General features: G+C 42.4%; 1 protein-coding gene across 3 annotated transcripts in view; it reads left to right on the forward strand.

Moving 5' to 3' along the window:
• Window positions 1-15257, forward strand: part of wscd1b (WSC domain sialate O sulfotransferase 1b) — a 44687-nt gene that overhangs the window by 23938 nt on the left and 5492 nt on the right. For all 3 annotated transcript variants that reach the window (XM_086012557.1, XM_086012558.1, XM_086012559.1), the window contains 4 exons: window positions 5390-5511; window positions 7031-7220; window positions 12972-13136; window positions 13239-13439. In XM_086012557.1, the coding sequence (XP_085868683.1) occupies window positions 5390-5511; window positions 7031-7220; window positions 12972-13136; window positions 13239-13439 (678 nt within the window). The remainder of the gene's footprint in view (window positions 1-5389; window positions 5512-7030; window positions 7221-12971; window positions 13137-13238; window positions 13440-15257) is intronic.

Here is a 15257-nt window from a genome sequence, read left to right on the forward strand (position 1 = left end):
TATGATTTGAGTTCAAATAACAACATTGATAATGACATTCACTTCATTCAAAACTTTTAACTTTTATGGATTGACTTCAAAATAATGTTGATCATGACATTCACTTCATTTAGTCTGCATACTCACTTTGTATTGTTGGTTAGCTTAAAAACAACATTCAAGTTGACATGACTTCATAAACTTAGCTTGATACCTTCATTTTTCTCAACATGTGGTGGTTTCCTTTTTAAAGACCCAGCTCTTACCCAATAATTGAGTGAGACAGGGCATCATTTAAAAACAAACAAACAAATAAACAAAAACTTTCAAATCTAGGTGCGTGTAAGAACTGTATACATTTGACAATTACTCGCATGTTAAACACATACTAGGTTCAAATAAGATAAGATAAGAAGATAAGAATGCCTTTATTGATCCCACAGTGGGGACATTTTCAGTGTTACAGCAGCAAAGATATAGGTCACACATGGATGAACTGAAAGATACTTTTCCTTACATGTCAGATCATCTTTTACCGCCTCACAACAATGTATAACTTACCATGGCACCCCAATTTTAAATATCTCAACAAATTGACAAAGTCAATTTAGACTTGGTATTCATCGCTCAAGCAGCTGGTTGGAGGCAGATTGGTGTGAGGATGGATAGCTCAGTGTGTCTCTGATTTCGCATGTAACTTTACTCCTTGTCGTTTGTTTTTCTCATCCTTCCTGCTAAGGTGGATGTGAGAAGGTCATAAAAAAAGATAAGACAGCTTGAACACTCCAGTATGTGGGGTCTACTCACGTACTGATTCACTGGTGAGGAACTTGTATTTCATGATGTCTGTACATGAATGTACAAATACGACAGAGCTTTAGGCTGAAACAAGAAACAGTATATTGTATAGGTTTTACCTCCGTCTTTGATTAATGAGTTTACATCAATCTCTCGCATGATTTTAAAATAACGGGATTCTAAACAAACATTTATGCTAGTAAAAGTATCCACTAAAGTAACAGGTCGATGTTTAAACACTGGGTATTTAAGAAAGCATGGTCAACAATAACAGATGATCAAATACATAATATAATTAGTCTATACATTATTTGCATTATTAATAAATATAGAGGTTCATCAAGTAAATGTGGATGACTTTAAAGGTTGAGACTGACTCATTTGAAAAAACGTGATTAAATATGATTCTTGGCATAACTTAATGTTCTATTTGGCATTTTCATGAATATGCACGAAGACATAGTTACATCTGAAACAGGTATAATGATTTCACAGATTGTTATTTAGGAATGCATGGACGGCTAAAATCCTAAAACAAATAGATAATAACATAAACTAGTGTTATTCATGAATGCATGGATAGCTAAAATCCTAAAACAATAGCTAATGATAACTTGTACAAGTGTTATTCATGCGCCTCCAGTTAAATGTAAAACAAGATCACATTTAGATGACATAAACTCGTGTTAGTCATGAAACTAGGAGAAGTTTTTTAAAGTATGTACTTACTGTCCATTTGTTATGGTCTGTTTGTCTCTGAGTTTCTTTGGTGCTCCACTGAGATTCTTCTTCTTCTTGTGCCACTCCGTTCATATCGTTCATACCTCTCTGCATTTGACTCTTAATTTACGATTTGAAAGATCATGGGTTATTTGGAATATTGGGTTTTATCACCCACCCTGATGAGATAAAATCTGTATAGGCCTACACCCCCCACATTTTGCCAAGGCTAACTTCCTAATTAACAACGTGAAAGGGAAAGTATAACCACTGATGAACAAAGCACCTCATTGTAAGACTTACCATACGCACACACATTTCTGGAGAGCCCAAAGACATCTGAGTGAGGCCTATCTGTCTGTATTTTAAGAAGGCATGCAGGCTCCGAGCACAGGTGGGGGCAACAGTTTTGTACTGACACCAGAAAATGAGAAGAGGCCTGCGCTTAGACTTCACAATTATGTCGCCTAAACTGTACACTAACCTGATGATTGTATGAAAGATGCCCTAACAAGCTGTATTAGAACAATAAGGGTTGCTATTCTCAGTCATTAAAAAACATAACCAAGCATGCACAATGGTGTACAGGTGTAGTTCAGGTGTTTCATAGGCACATGTGTAGAGGACGTGGTATTACGCTAAGATGAATTCAATCAGGTGGGCACTTCACGATTGTATGGGAAACGTCCTATCATGTTGTATAAGAACAATAAGGGTTGCTATTCTCATTAAAAAAACATAACCAAGCATGCTAAATGGTGTACAGGTGTAGTTCAGGTGTTTCATAGGCACACGTGTAGATGACGTGGTATTGCGCTAAGATGAATTCGATCAAGTGGGCTCTTCATAATTGTATGGGAAACGTCCTAACAAAGTGTAGTAGAACAATAAAGGTTGCGATTCTCAGTCAATTTAAAAAAAAACATAACCAAGCATGCACAATGATGTACAGGTGTATAAATAAATTTGACTTGACTTGACAGGTGTAGTTCTGCTGTTTCATAGGTAAATGTGTAACCCCATATTCCAGCGGCAGGGGCGGACAAAGACCAGGTTTGAGTCAATGATTCAGTGGGCGGGTGTTGTCTTCTTTCCAAATAAATCCTTGATTTTTGATGAGCGTTTGATCCACAGCCTTTATGAATAGAAATACATGTCCCCTCAATCATGATGCCTTTATGAAGATCTGTTTTACTTTCTGTTTTATTGTGTGGTCGCGCTTTGCAAATGAGGGGAGGGTCTAAAAACATGTCTGTACATGTCTTGGACGAGGCGGAAGCAGTATGTCCATATTTGGGCATACCGGAAAAGATGCCGGTATGTTTGTACATGTCCCTCTGTTAATTTGAACGAGGCAGAAATATGATCTCATCCATAACCATATTTGGGCATGACGGAAAAGATGGTGGCAGCCAGGACAGGCCTGGACTTGCCCGGGGTGACATCATTGTTCAAAACATGCCCAGGCATTTCTTGAACATGGCGGAAGCATAATGTCCATATTTGGTCGTACCGGAAGGGGGCGTTAATCATAAATGACATGTTAAAGGGGCGTGGACAAGGAAGTGCCAAAATGGCAGACAGGAAACGAAGCGGGGCTAGGGAGGGGCTTATGGTTTACAACATGACGTCATCAACGCGCGCGGTTAGGTGTGGGACTTATGGACTACAAAGGGGCGTGGTTAGGGATGGGTCTTATGGACTACAAAGGGGCGGGGTTAGTGGTGTGGCTTATGGACTACAAAATGACGCCATCAAAGGGGTGGGATTTAACCCGTATGTGACGTCATAAAAGGGTCGCGGCTTATGGACTACAAAATGACGCCATGATTTTTACTTCCGGACTACAAACCTGTCAAAAAAAGTTTGACGAAAGCGGAATATTCTCATTTTTCACAACATAAAAGAAAGACCCACATCCGCCCTCCCTCCCAACATACCCAAAGACATATATCCGCCAGTACATCAGCACTCGCACATACACCTCCACCCACCCACGCGCACACACCCCCCCACCCCCACCCTCACCCCCACACCAACACACACACACACACACACACACACCAAGCACACAACCTGATAAACTGTGATAAGAAAGACATGACAAGGCACAGAGAAACCATATGAGTAAAAGGGTACCCAAGGGGGGCTCATTCACACTGATGGGAATGACAGCCCGCGGACCACTAAACCTGCCATATCGTCGCTGTCCTGTGAAAAAGACTTATGTCCAATTTTGGAAAAAGGTTTAATTTTCACATTAATGTGATGTCTGTAACGCGGAAACACCATTCACGTCAAAATAAGAAAATTGAAAAAAAAATTGAGATAAGTGTTTTTCACATGACAGCGACTATATTTTATTTGTCATTTATAGCCATTACTACATAAGTTGAGGGTAATGAGACAAGATCTCTGTATGCTGCTTACAGATTGGTCTGCAAAAACACACTGTCACACAAGAGGCCTACTTTAAAGCCCCTTCATTTGATCAGGAATGTTTTTATCTGGATGTGCTCTCTGAGGGCCTGCGGAGAGTATGTCAATGTCAAATCGCTGACAAAGCAATTCAACAACGGCGCAACCTCTGCCTCTCAATCCACATGTTTCCTCAGGCCACCTTTAAATCCTTGAAAAATATGTTCTATCCCTTTTCATCCTACCGCCATGCCCATTGAGGATTTATACAAACACGCCTTGAGTGTTTTTCTCAGTTTTGGATGTAATTTACATCGATTCCCACCTGGCTGTCTTCAGCACTCCACCATCATGGTCTTAAATACAGTGATTCCTTGCAATTAGTGCGTTTGCTAAAATGTTTGTGCATGTGTACACACTGTACATGGTAATCACAATGTTTGAGCATGTCATGTGTGTGCCAATGTAGCCAAGAGTTAATCTTTATTTGTGCACCACGCACCAAAACAAATCTTATGAAAAAGTCTGCCTTTACAAAGACAATAAATGACTTTCATTATTTTAACCACGATAGTTCTCTGATTCTGAGGTAGCAGTATGTTTATTATTACCTCTGCCAAACATGTTGTTTTGATTGACTTTTGCAGGTTATCTGCTTATTTGGTAGTCCGTATGTAAAAACAATCGCAAATCATTTTCTGTGGAAGGATGGCTGAACAAGATCATATTACATTTTGGAGATCGAATATAAAAATGCAGAAACCATCCTTTATTTTTACTTCCTACATTTACAATATAGCAGGATGGCCTTACAGTTGAAAGGTTTTGAGTTTGAATTTTGGTTCCGGCCTTCCTGTGTGGAGCTTGCATGGCTACACTGGCTTCCTTCCAATTCTAAAAAAATGCAAGTTAGCTTAATTGATGACTCTAAATTGCCTATATGAGGTCATGTGAATGCTTGTTTATATCTGTCCTGCAATTGGAGGATGTTGCTTGCCCCTCACCCAAAGTCAGCTGGGATAGATTCCAACTCACCCACGTGCCCATTAAAGTCAGTTTCAATGTATATATAACAAACGGAAAGATGGAATTTCCAAATATTTTTTTTTACCTTCTTTAACGAGGTGGAAAAGCAGTGCAATTCAATTAAGTACAAAGTAATGTACAATACTAAACATTTGTTGAATAAATACCTCTCTTTAGGTCATAACTAAGATTTACTAAAAAAGGGAATTGATTTCAAATACAATATTGAAGCTCTTTTAAGTAAAGTGCTTAGTGATTGCATTTCTTTGATTTTGTGCTGTTTCTGTTTAATAATATAATTTAAAGTCAAGTATAAGGCTGCTATGAAGTCAGAAATATTTATTTTGAAAGTTTATTCTAAATAGTGATTTATGTTCGTCGATTGTTTGTTGCCTGAAATCCATTGGTCATATTTATGTGTGTGTTTTTTTCCTTTCTTTTGCAACAGTCAGGAATGCTCGCCAGCGAGGCTGCTTCAAATTGGTGAACAACACTACCAACAATTTCCCTATTCACTCATTTCAAACCAATCTAACTACACAGTCCTGCATCGAGACTTGCACCGACAAGGTTTGAATATATTTCTTTCCACTGAAGACTTAGTGATTGTAGGCAGACTTCCACACCCACAGTCTCTGACATGCCCTCACAATCTACCGTATATGAAGTAAAATTAGAACATAAAATATTTGGTGCTTGTATTTTGTTGTGCACGTATTTGGGCGGAGCAGGCGAGCAAGAGCAAAGACGTGTCTTCGGTGTGGCCAATTTAGCAAAATTGTCGCCACATTACCTGACTTTTCCGACGCCTCTAGCAACTATTAAAAAACGGGGGGTCATCCTCTTAGCAATGTTCTTATTTCCTGCACGTTGCAGGGAAAGAGGGGGATTTTCCCTGATAATGATTTTTGAGTCCCAACTAGGAATGGATGAAACTAGAAATATTGAAATATTGAAATATAGTGTGTGTGGTGTCTTTTTAATGACCGCTTATACCGCTTGATTTGAATAAAATGTTGACCTTTTTTTCTTTCTTGGTGGCTTGGTGGATTAGTGGTTAGCATTGCTACCTCATAATTCTGAGGTTGGGGGTCCAAATCCCTCAATGCCTTTCATGTGTGTATTTGTATGTTCTCCCTGCGTTTGTGTGGGTTTTCTCCAAGTACTATGGCTTCCTCCCACATTCTAAAAGCATAGCTTTTTAGGTTAATTGAACACTCTAAACCTGTCCTTAGGTATGGAAAAAAATATTCTATGATTTATATAAACAGTAAATTAACAAGGAACACAATTGAGGTTAGCATTTTAGGGTGGCCCTTAACAACTGTTCCAGTTCTCACATGGCCCCTTTGGAAAATGAATGAATTAGCCACAGCTGGCCTATGAGAAGTGTATACGCATGTAGACACTAGACAGCTTCTGGGATTTTGCATTGGAATAGCCTTTTTGTTCCTCTAATGAGAAAGATATAATCTGAGTCCTGTAGTGACATCCTGCAGGCAAAAAAGAAATGGCTGGTAAAAATATTACTAGCGACTGTGTGGGTTTAATTATCACAGCGAGCGTGTCTGTGTAATTATGCAAAACTTTTTCACAAGTTTTCCATGAAGTGTTCTAATTATTCTACACTGACGGCTCTATTTTTGTGACATGCACAAGTCTGTTGCGCCTCGCTCTGTAAATCTGCGCGGAGGCAGCTTTCACCGGGTTTTGCATACAGGCGCACGCCGGTGCATTAAAAAAAAAAAAGCCATTTTGCGCAATTGTGGGCTTGATCACAGCCGAGGCCATTTTCTGCCAATCAAAGCGGCTCCTCCCGTTCCCTATAAAAAGTGGCACAGTCACACAACTCACATTGGAGACATGGAAAAGGAAGCAGCAATCCATGCATGCCCACATTGTCACTTCTCTTTGCATGCGGACCAGTGGGATGATTTTAAAAAAGAGCGCTTAGTGTTATCAATCTACAGGAACATGTGAGAAAACATAAGGCAGGTGTTACGCCACTGTGGCTCAGAGTGACACATTGACCTGTAAATGAATCGGATGAATCATGAACCACATGAACATTTGTGCATCTGCTTTGCAGGAGCTGCCGCTCGCCGTGTTCAAGAAGCCCCATTGTTTCTGTACTTGGACATCATCTCTGTTCAGTCTGGACCAGCAGTCAGCTAGAAATCGATGTGTGGAAAACACTGGTCAGGACAGCATTAGTAACTCCACACCTACAACAACCACTGAGCAGGACTACTATCAGGTCTATCACACGCCTGTCCTTGGTGAGATATTTGTTCTATACAGTATGTTATATAAACATGTGTCAATCAATAGAGGTTTACAATAATCCAGCCATGTTTTTTTTTTCAGTATGAGCTTTACTTTCATTTAAAATCACAGGCCACAGCAGAATTTTTATACATATACCACTTTTTTTTTATTATTATGACTGTTTGCACTACGGCACCATACTCATAGAAGTTTTTAATACTTTAATAACTTATTTAGCTACACTATAAGGGCAGGATTTTAGAAACGCATTTACTATAATAGAGTGCAGTTATATACCACTGCCAACTACAGCCATGAGCATACATTTATCATTAAAACAATTTTAGTTTATCGCATTGGAATCAATGTTAAATGAATGAATGAATGAATGAATGAATGAATGAATGAATGAACGAATGAATGAATACAAATGTTAACTAACTACCTGTATAACCTTGCAATTACAAGAATTGAAAAAGTAAAAAGTCATTTTTTCTTGACATATAGTTTTAACATTCAATTTATATTCAGTAAACACTGAGATAAATTGAATTCAATCAAAAAACATCCTGAAGAACGGAACAAAGCAAATATAAGAGGCAAAAGCATATGTACACAGTAAGTATATGTCAGGGTTCTCATTGGAAATGTTTGTTTCGACTGTTCTCTCTAGCCGGGTTTACAGTACGGTATATGGAGCTTTGTATTCCAATTACAGTGAAACCGAATGACTAAAATGAATGAAAATGCTCCTTAAAAACACTTCAATCTGAATGAACAAGGCAAATCTGAATGGAATTCCATCCGGATTCACACAGGTGGTTTGCTCCTTTTGCCAATCCAATCCGATCATTGATAAATCGCATGACACTAATTTCCGCGTGTCCCGGTGCTACAAAACGGCTGTTCTGATTAAATTTAGTACCACATGTAAACGCCAGATCAGAATAGATACATCACATGTAGACAGTTGACCAGAAATCTTCAATCGTAATGATATCAATTGGAATCACAAAAAAAAGTCTCCATGTAAACCCATTTTCTGATATAGAAGCAGTTCAATTTAGGCTATTCATTTTGAAAGAATATAATAAACTTGTATCTGAGTTTTTCCAATGTGAACTTCTGCATTTGGATCCACTATGCCTCCATGCCAAAGCTCCCACAACAGTACAGAAGTATTTTAAAGAGATAAAATTCTTCAGCAGATCTAATATTTGAGGGACAACATGTCTGTGCCAGAAGGCTCTGCCTCCATATGATGGTTTTACCCCAACTGCTTGCGGGAAATAGGGACCAAGTCTTGCCGCAAAGAGTGAGTATGTGACGCCCCTCTCTAAAAAGGTTTATAGTCTCTTTAGATGTGGTAAATGACTACTTTTATTCTACCGAAGCTCATCAATTCATGTCAGTTGTCCTTTGGCACAAATATGCCACCAGCTGGCACCAAAGCAATAATGTTATTGATTTGCCTGACCACAAAAACAGTAATAAGTGAGTTTTCAGTTAGCAACCGCAAAAATCTGCAAATTAAGTCAATTTACGAATACCTAGTGACTAATGTACAGAGCCCCCTCCATTAGCCGTCACCTTACTGTGGTGGAGGGGTTTGTGTGTCCCAATGATCCTAGGAGCTAAGTTGTCTGGGGCTTTATGCACCGGCAGGGTCACCCATGCCAAACAGGTCCTAGGTGAGGGACCTCATTGGCAAGCGCCTGGTGGCCGGGCCTGCACCGATGGACGGGCTCTGCCCGAAAAGGCAACGTGGGTCCTCCTTCGCATGGGCTCACCACTGGTGGGAGGGGCCACAGATAGGGTGACCATATGTCCCGATTTGCACGGGACTGTCCCGCATTTTAATGATTTTTAATGCGTCCGGCAAATTGACTCGCTGTCCCGCATATTTGATCGGCAGGCACCAATTTTCAAACGTGCGTCTAAAATCTTGTTTTTTATTAAACGCCTGTGTGAGGAGAGCAGACAACACACGTTGGAGGCTATTACGGGGTCGGGGCTCCGGCTGTGTGTGCGTGTGGGACTGTGAGAGGCAGGGGTATTCTGTCAATCAAACAGCATAGGCAGGCAATAGTTGTTTTTAAAGATACGCCTACCAAAAACAAACAAAAACAAGCATTTTAGTGATGCGTTCCAGAAATTTGTGATGAATTAAAAAAAATGGAGGACACTTAAGGAAAGTAAGAAGACTGCAAAGAAAATGAAATGTAGTTACAACAAAGTCTGGGAACTCATTGTCCGTGGGTGAAGCCAGATAAAGCTTTCTGTGAACTTTGTGACTGCTGTTGCTGTTACGGAGAAAAGTAAAAGACTTGAGTTGTGATGGACATAACCTCAAGTGTTTCATCAGTTCTTTCCTTGCTTCTGGAGGCGCATAGTGCTGCTAAGGTGGACACGTTTGTTTACAACTGAATTGAATGTAGTTACAGTATTGTTATCTCCTGAATATTTTTGATATACTTCTTGTTTTATTTTTGTTTTATGCTGTGACTGTTAAATTTGAAAATAATTTGAATTGCAGTTGTTGTAGTAGCCTGTCTTTGAATTTTTTACTGTAGTAAATTGTTAATGCACTTCATGCTCTACATGTTGACTTAAGATTTGACAAGGTTCTATTGTGTGAGTGCGACTATAGTTAAAAGTGCATCCATCTCAAGATGTGATGAGACCGACTAATTTCTGCCTTTATTGTTAACTCCTATTGATATTAATGTCTCAGAGATTTACCTTTTTACTAGCAGTTTGTGTTGTATTTTTGTAAATGCAGATAATTTCAACTGCAATTCTGTGTTCTGTGTTTTTATTTGTAGATCTATAATTGTTATTTTGTTACAGTTTATTATTTTATATGTTACTGAACAGTTGACAAGCTGTGCCATATGCATTTTTGGTGTCCGTCGCGAGCGACAGCAACTCCCTGTCCCACATCTTTGGATCTGGTCACTCTAGCCATGGGGGTCAAGTGCCGTGTGAGCTGGGCGGCGGTGATAGGCAGGGACCTTGACAGTCCGATCCCCAGCAACAGAAACTAGCTCTTGGGACCTGTACATTGGGGTTTACCCCGGTAGATGAGAGGGTAGCATCCTTTCGCCTTAGCCTATATGCCTATGCACCAAACAGCAGTGCAGAGTACCCACCCTTTTTGGAGTCCTTGGAGGGTGCGCTGGAGAGCACTCCACCTGGGGACTCTATCGTTCTGCTGGGGGACTTCAATACTCTCGTGGGCAATGACAGTGAGGCGTGGAAGGGCGTGATTGGGAGGAACGGCCCCCCCGATCGGAATCCAAGTGCTGTTCTGTTACTGGACTTCTGTGCTCGTCACGGATTTTCCATAACGAACAACATGTTCAAACATAAGGGTGTCCATATGTGCACTTGGCACCAGGACACCCAAGGCCACAGTTCAATGATCGACTTTGTAGTCATATCATCGGATTTGCGGCTGCATGTTTTGGACACTCGGGTGAAGAGAGGGGCGGAGCTGTCAAATGATCACCAACTGGTGGTGGGTTGGCTCTGATGGTGGGGGAAGAAGCCGGTCCTACCTGGCAGACCCAAATGTATGATGAGGGTTTGCTGAGAACGTCTGGCAGAATCCCCTGTCAGACGCAGTTTCAACTCCCACCTCCTTCAGAACTTTGGCAGACCCAAACGTATTATGAGGGTTTGCTGAGAACGTCTGGCAGAATCCCCTGTCAGAAGCAGTTTCAACTCCCACCTCCTTCAGAACTTTGCCCACGTCCCGGTTGAGGCGGGGCACATTGAGTCTGAATGGACCATGTTTCATGCCTCCATTGTTGAGGCGGTCGATCGGAGACGTGGCCGCAAGGTGGTCGGTGCCTGTTGTGGCGGCAATCCCCGAACCTGCTGGTGGACACCAGCTGTAAGGGATGCTGTTCAGCTGAAGAAGGTGTCCTATGGGGCTTTTTTGACCTGCGGGACTTCGGAGTCAGCTGACAGATACCGGCTGGCCAAGCGGAATGCAGCATCGGCGTTTGCTGAGGGTGTGGGAGGAGTTTGGTGAGGCCATGGGAAATGACTTCCGGTTGGCTTCGAGGAAATTCTGGTCCACCATCCGGCGTGTCAGGAGAGGAAAGCAGTGCATCATTAAGACTGTATATAGTGGGGATGGGATGTTGCTGACCTCGACTCGGGATGTTGTGGGTCGGTGGGGGGAATACTTCAAAGACCTACTCAATTCCACCAACACTACTTCCATTGAGGAAGCAGAGCCTGGAGACTCCGAGGGAGTCCTATCCCCGCAGGAATTCATAAAGGCTCTGGATGTTGTGGGACACGCGTGGACATCGGGGACAGTGCCTCATGATTGGCAGACCCCTTTTTAAGAAGGGGGAACGGAGGGTGCATTCCAATTACAGAGGAGTCACACTCCTCAGCCTCCCTGGTTAAGGTCTATTCACGGGTGCTGAAGAAGAGGGTCCATCGGGAGGTTGAATCTCAGATTCAGGAGGAGCAATGTGGTTTTCGTCCCGACCGTGGAACAGTGGACCAGCTCTACACCCTTTGCAGGGTCCTCGAGGGTGCATGGGAGTTCGCCCAACCAGTCTACATGTGTTTTGTGGACTTGGAGAAGGTGTTCGAGCGTGTGCCTCGGGGAGTTCTGTGGGGGGTCCGGTTTGGTGGCCTCAGTATTGCATCTCTGCTTTTTGCGCATGATGTGGCGCTGTTGGCTTATCAAGCCGCGATCTCCAACTCTCACGAGAGCGGTTCCCAGCCGAGTGTGAAGCGGTCGGAATGAAAATCAGCACCTCCAAATCTGAGACCATGGTCCTCAGTCGGAAAAGGATGGCATGTCCTCTCCAGGTGGGGGATGAGATTCTGCCCCAAGTGGAGGAGTTCAAGTATCTTGGGGTCTTGTTTGCGAGTGAGCGTAGGGTAATATGGGAGATCGACAGACAGATCGGTGCAGCATCTGTTGTGATGTGGACTCTGTATCGGTCTGTCGTGGTGAAGATTCACCGGTCGATCTACGTTCCTACTCTCACCTATGGTCATGAGCTGTGGGTCATTGCCGAAAGAACGAGATCTCGGATAAAAGCGGCCGAAATGGGTTTCCTTTGCAGGGTGTCCTGGCTCTCCCTTAGAGATAGGGTGAGAAGTTCGGCCATCCGGGAAGGACTCAGAGTAGAGCCGCTGCTCCTCCACGTTGAGAGGAGCCAGTTGAGGTGGCTCGGGCATCTGATTTGGATGCCTCCTGGACGCCTCCCTGGTGAGGTGTTCCGGGCATGTCCCATCGGCAGGAGGCCCCGAGTACGACCCAGGACACGCTGGAGAGACTATGTCTCCCGGCTTGCCTGGGAAAGCCTTGGGATCCCTCCAGAAGAGCTGGAAGACGTAGCTGGGTAGAGGGAAGTCTGGGCTTCCCTGCTGAAGCCGCTGCCTTCGGCCTGCCTCGGATAAATGGCAGATAATGGATGGATGGATGGATAATGTACAGAGCTTCACTCTAGTTGGAAAGTGGAACATTTGAGGAGTGGAGATGTTAGGAAATGGAGTACGGCACTAAAAGAAATGTGAAGAAATTTTAGATTGTGAGCAGCTATAAAAGCTTCCAGTCTACTGGAGTTCTTTCTACACTGAGCTTTGCCAGTGACAGTAATTCTTGTAGTACATGCACTATATCTTATCAGTTTCTGGTCGAATATTACTTTGGGGTTGCTTCAATTGAATCCACTAAGCACTCCTTCAGCTTCCTGACAAAAAAAAATAAACAACTACTCTTCCAGACTCCAGGTGCAAGGAGAGGATGTTTCTACCACAGAGATCCAGCTCTCTCGTGGCTCTCTCCAGTTTTCCCGGTGCCGGTAACACTTGGGTCCGACACCTGATCGAGCTCATGACAGGCTACTACACTGGCAGCTTCTATTTTGATGGCACCTTGTACAGCAGAGGTGGGAATGGCATCATTTTCAGTGTGTTTTGACAACTGTTAAGAGACACATTGCCTTGCAGATGATCATTTTTGTTTGTTTACCTTTTCACCCCCGCCACAGGTTTCAAGGGAGAGAAGGACTTCTGGCGGAGTGGTCGCAGTATTTGTGTAAAGACTCATGAGAGCGGAAAGAAAGAGATTGAGATGTTTGACTCCGCCATCCTGCTGATTCGGAATCCTTATCGGTCCCTAATGGCTGAATTCAACCGCAAGTGTGCCGGACATTTAGGACATGCATCCGATGCCCAATGGAAAAGCAAAGGTAACGCTCTATTATTCGTACCCATGTGGTCTAGTGGTTGTGGTACAGCTTGGGGATTGTAATGTTGTGCCTTGTTCTGATGCAAACAATATATTATTACACAACAGTATACTTAAGATAGATCTCATTCTCTTGACTCACATGGGTAATTTTTCTTTTAATTAAAAAGGGAACAAGTGGTCGTTTTTGCGAATAATGGGGTATATGTTCCAAAATAAAAAAAATAAAAAATAAAAATCTGCAAATTGGTGAATTGGCAAATGCTGAAGCAGGAATACACAGGGGTCCATGGCATAGGGGCTTTTATATCCAGAAGTATTAGTTCACTTATCAATCGAAAGAAACATTGTTTTTGAACACTACTCAGTTGATTGCGTAATTATGTTATGCTGTCTCAGAATCAGAACATACCTGTAAAACATAACAAATCGAGTCATTACGTTAAAATTATAATTTGTTTTTAAAGTTTATTTGATGAAATTATCCACAAACAAAGCCATTTAATATGTTAATCCGTGTATGATGTGTTACTCTACTTATATTAAAGCATTTTTTTTCTCCATAACATAATAATATAAACAAACGATACCTTCACAATTGATTTCGGAAGGGAGACTTTGAATGATGATAATGTGGGCATGGCCAGCAGACTCCTTGTTGCCCACACTCTCACTCAGTATAGCCAGTGAGTCCTGGAATTCTGTTTGAATCAGGTCCAATTTGTAATGATTCTAATCATCGACAACAGGAGCTAAACACAGACAGCGGGAGATCAAAACAGCTGGACAAGCCGGCGAGCAAGCAAATCATATCAGTTGTCTGCTCTATGAGGCAATGTGCATCGACAGCTGTGAGCATCAGCTGTGTGCGAGAATCAGTTTTAGTCTTATAGGAGCACTGTTGCACAGTTGCAGCCTGGGATGCCTGCCCAGCCATTTTCGCGAATCTGCCCAGCTTCTGTGCGCGTCTGATTCAGTTGCTAGGCACCAATTGAGGGTCACAATAAAGATCCACATTTTGATTGTCGATCAGCTACTCCATTGTATAATTAGGAAGTTTGTGCTTGTGTTTTGATCTGTTGAAGTGCCCAAGAATATTGAGGTGAATCTCGGTGCTGGTTATCAGCAACACATCAACACCATGAATCTGGCATGCACACCGTCATGATCCACTGTTACATAAACAAATGTAATTTAGTGCAGGGGCGTAGCCATCATTTCAGAAGTGGGAGGTCGAATTGTTCTGGAGTGAAGCAACATTTATGAGCAAATTGTCATCCTCTCACGTTCAACAGTTCCTCTCCATGATGCTGAAGTGCCGGGTTTTTGTGACATATAAAAAACCTAGACTAAGATAAATGCTTTTAATAGTTTTTTCCACCTATAACCAGAGATGGGAAATCCAGGTCAGGAAAGTAAAACCACATGTGCATCTACTCAACCGACAGGCCGGATTTGTGCCGTATCATAAAAATGACAACGCAATTAACTAGCGGTTTCTTAGCATCCTTAATTTAACGATTGAATATGAGTGGAGGGCGGCACGGTGGTGGACTGGTTAGCACATCCGCCTCACAGTTCAGAGGTCGTGGGTTCGGTTCCGGCCCCGGCCTCCCTGTGTGGAGTTTGCATGTTCTCCTCGTGCCTGCGTGGGTTTTCTCCGGGTACTCCAGTTTCCTCCCACATTCCCAAAACATGCATGGTAGGTTGATTGATCACTCTAAATTGCCCCTAGGTGTGATAGTGATTGTGTATGTTTGTTTGTCTCTGTGTGCCCGGCGATTGGCTGGCAACCAGTTCAGGGTGTACCCTGCCTACT

The sequence above is a fragment of the Filicampus tigris genome, chromosome 17 (assembly GCF_054856515.1).
Source record: "Filicampus tigris isolate MCC_2025a chromosome 17, RoL_Ftig_1.0, whole genome shotgun sequence".
NCBI lineage: Eukaryota > Metazoa > Chordata > Actinopteri > Syngnathiformes > Syngnathidae > Filicampus > Filicampus tigris.